The 2952-nt window shown below is 43.3% G+C and overlaps 1 protein-coding gene across 3 annotated transcripts in view; it reads right to left on the reverse strand.

Moving 5' to 3' along the window:
* The window catches only part of rad21b (RAD21 cohesin complex component b), an 8871-nt gene that overhangs the window by 2886 nt on the left and 3033 nt on the right, over positions 1 to 2952 (reverse strand). For all 3 annotated transcript variants that reach the window (XM_007575903.2, XM_016662825.1, XM_016662826.1), the window contains 6 exons: positions 2455 to 2561; positions 2169 to 2378; positions 1963 to 2085; positions 1544 to 1672; positions 1235 to 1458; positions 1010 to 1169 (listed from right to left, as the gene is read on the reverse strand). In XM_007575903.2, coding sequence (XP_007575965.1) covers positions 1010 to 1169; positions 1235 to 1458; positions 1544 to 1672; positions 1963 to 2085; positions 2169 to 2378; positions 2455 to 2561 — 953 coding nt within the window. The remainder of the gene's footprint in view (positions 1 to 1009; positions 1170 to 1234; positions 1459 to 1543; positions 1673 to 1962; positions 2086 to 2168; positions 2379 to 2454; positions 2562 to 2952) is intronic.

Consider the following 2952-nt stretch of genomic DNA (forward strand, 5'->3'; position numbering starts at 1 on the left):
TATGACACTTTTAATACAAAGTTGACATTATTCAAAATGTCGTTGTTATGACAACTTGACATTAACCAATAAATCATTACTGATATAAATTTGTTATAAAAGAATTACTGATTGCACTTTAAAAATTAGGTAACTTTATGTTATTAAAGGTAAAGTTTAAACAGTAATGATTTCCTAGGGTTAGGGTTATGTCATGTTTATGACAGTGTCATGACAGTCTTATTCAACCCCCTTCAAATAAAGTGTTACCGTTTTTCTTACCAGTACTTTGTTGTAGTTAGTATGCAGCTACATTTACTTATGTAACCTTTTGGGAAAACAAACTCTTGTAAGTAGTATTACAACGCTGTACTTGTACTTTTACTTGAATAACTTTATTATGAAGTATCGCTGCTCTTACCTGAGTAAAATTTCTAAATACTGACTGGAGAACAAAAACATTCAGCAGACACAAACCTGCAGTTTTTGTTAAATTTTTATGAGTTTTATATTGAAAGAAACTGATTTGGGAATCTTTTTTTTTTTTCATTTGTCTGATTTTGTTACTCTGTAATTCTTATGAATTATTTTGATTTTGGTCTTTGAAATACCAAACTTTCAACATAACTTTGTATTTTGGTCCATCTGATGGTGTAATTTTTAAATACTAAATGACTGATGGTTTGGTTAGTTACATCCGACGAAGAATTAGGCCCACGGTAAAAAATTCAAAAGATAAAATTACAAAAATAATCTCATAATAATATAAGAATAAAGTCACATGGCCATAAAGCCAAAACTAATACGAGAATCAAGTCGTACAACTTTGTTCTTGTAATTTAGTTTTTCGTTTTTCTTAGTATGACTCTATGTTGTCGTTGTTCAGTACTTTTACGAAATATATTTCGTGAGTACTACTACTACTTTGTGAAAGTATGTTGAAGTTGTGCTGCTTATGCTTGAGTATAACTTTTGTGTCGTCTGCTTGTCCCAACGACCCGAAAACAAACCGGATGTGTTAAAATGCTACCCATGATGTCTCTCTGCTGATGGGCCGCTGCTGCTTCCTCCCTCGGCACCTCCGGGTTCTCCAGATCCTTCAGGAACTCGTCCAGACTGTCTGCCTCCCCGCCTTTCCTCCTCTTCCTCAGCTCATCCGGGACCAGCGGCGTCAGACATCTTGTGAACATCTAGAGTGAAGATGGCGTTTTAAAAGAAGAACGCCTCTGACCGTCCTGGAGTTTCCGTGCCGTACCTTCAGCAGCCGGGCGTTCCAGAGCGGCTGGGCCGGCAGGGAGAAGAGCTTCTCCACTCCTCCGGTCTCCTTCCACATCATCAGCTTTTTGGTGGGAGGAGCCAAATCCAGGGTCGTGACGATGTCGGAGTAGTCGGAAAGCTGTGCTCGGATGGTTTTGCTGTCCAGCTCCTTCACGCTGTCCACGATCAACTTCCTTTTTCGCTTCGCCTTGGTCTCCTTCACTGCAGGAACCGATTGGAAACCCGACGTTACCCGACCGGGTCTGCAGAACAGGGACCGACATTCAACGCCTGTTTCTAATGTCACCTGTGATGTCGATGGGCTCCAGGGCGAAGGTTTCCTCCTCGTTGTGAGCCAGAGCCGTTTGCTCCTGCTGGTCCGTCATGGCCGGCGCCGGTTCTGTTGGGCCGGAGTCCGGACTGTCCGGGGCTCCCGCTGACAATGAGACCAGACGCAGCTGGTTTGCATACAGTTACAGTCAACATACACTCATTATAATCATTTGTTGGGTTTTTTAAGCATTTTTTCCATTATGTCAGGATTATTCTCCAGTACAGCTTTAACTGGTTTTCTAAAATGAAAAACTGGGGCAGGTATTCGACTTAATGGTGAATTTTCTCAATTTCAAACAAATTTCTCCTCTTGACTGAACTGCTGGAGTTTGTTTCATATTGTTAGATTTCCATTAAACTAAACTAAAGTGAGGTTCTGTTTGTGAAACGGACCTGACAAGGCGTCAAAGTCGTCCTCATCCTCCCCGTGGTCCTGAGGCATCATCACGCCCTCACTGATGGCAGGAGGGTCGTCAAATATGCCACCTCCATCCTCGTTGCTTAGCAGCTTGTCGACTACATCAAAATACAAATATAAATAATAGTTTTAATATTTTTTATAACACAAATAATCCACTAAGGATACGCTGCTTTAGTACCAAGCATCCCTCCGTCGTTGCTCTCCATGGGATTGTCTCCGAAGTCGTCCTTGTACTGCTCGTCGTACTCCAGGTGATTGGACTTGTCCGCCATCTGATTAGCTCCGCCCTCCGCCTCCAGCAGCAGGTTGGAGGCCGAAGAGCCCATGATGTCCACCTCAAACGCGCTCTCCTCTCGCATCATCTCACGGTCGTCCATGCCAAAGTCGGCTGCGAGACAGAAAAACACAACGCCATCAATCCCCCCGTCCCGTCTTCGGACTGGTCTGAAAATGAAAGCGCGTACCGAAGTCGTTGTCTTGCAGCAGCGTGAGGTTGCCCACCTCCTCCCTCATGGTGATTTCTTCCACTCTGCTCTGGTTCAGGTTGAACTGCTGAGCCACATCGATGTCACTGTTGAAAACGCATCACCAAACATTCCTGTTGCCACCTTTGATTTAAGCAGCAGAAACTCTTACAGGCACTCAGACACTTTAATGTTGAGCTTTTAAATTAGACTCTCTTGTCTCATAGTTCAAGATTATCCTGCACCTTTGATCAATACAAGAAATTTAATGCAAAACTAACAGAATAGGAAATTATGATGGATGGATGGATGGATGGATGGATGGATGGATGGATGGATGGATGGATGGATGGATGGATGGATGGATGGATGGATGGATGGATGGATGATGGGTGGGTGAGTGGACAGATGGATGGATGGGTGTATGGATGGGTGGATGGATGGATGATGGATGGATGGATGGATGGATGGGTGGATGGATGGATGATGGATGGATGG

The sequence above is a fragment of the Poecilia formosa genome, unplaced genomic scaffold (assembly GCF_000485575.1).
Source record: "Poecilia formosa unplaced genomic scaffold, Poecilia_formosa-5.1.2 Scaffold391, whole genome shotgun sequence".
Taxonomy (NCBI): Eukaryota; Metazoa; Chordata; class Actinopteri; order Cyprinodontiformes; family Poeciliidae; genus Poecilia; species Poecilia formosa.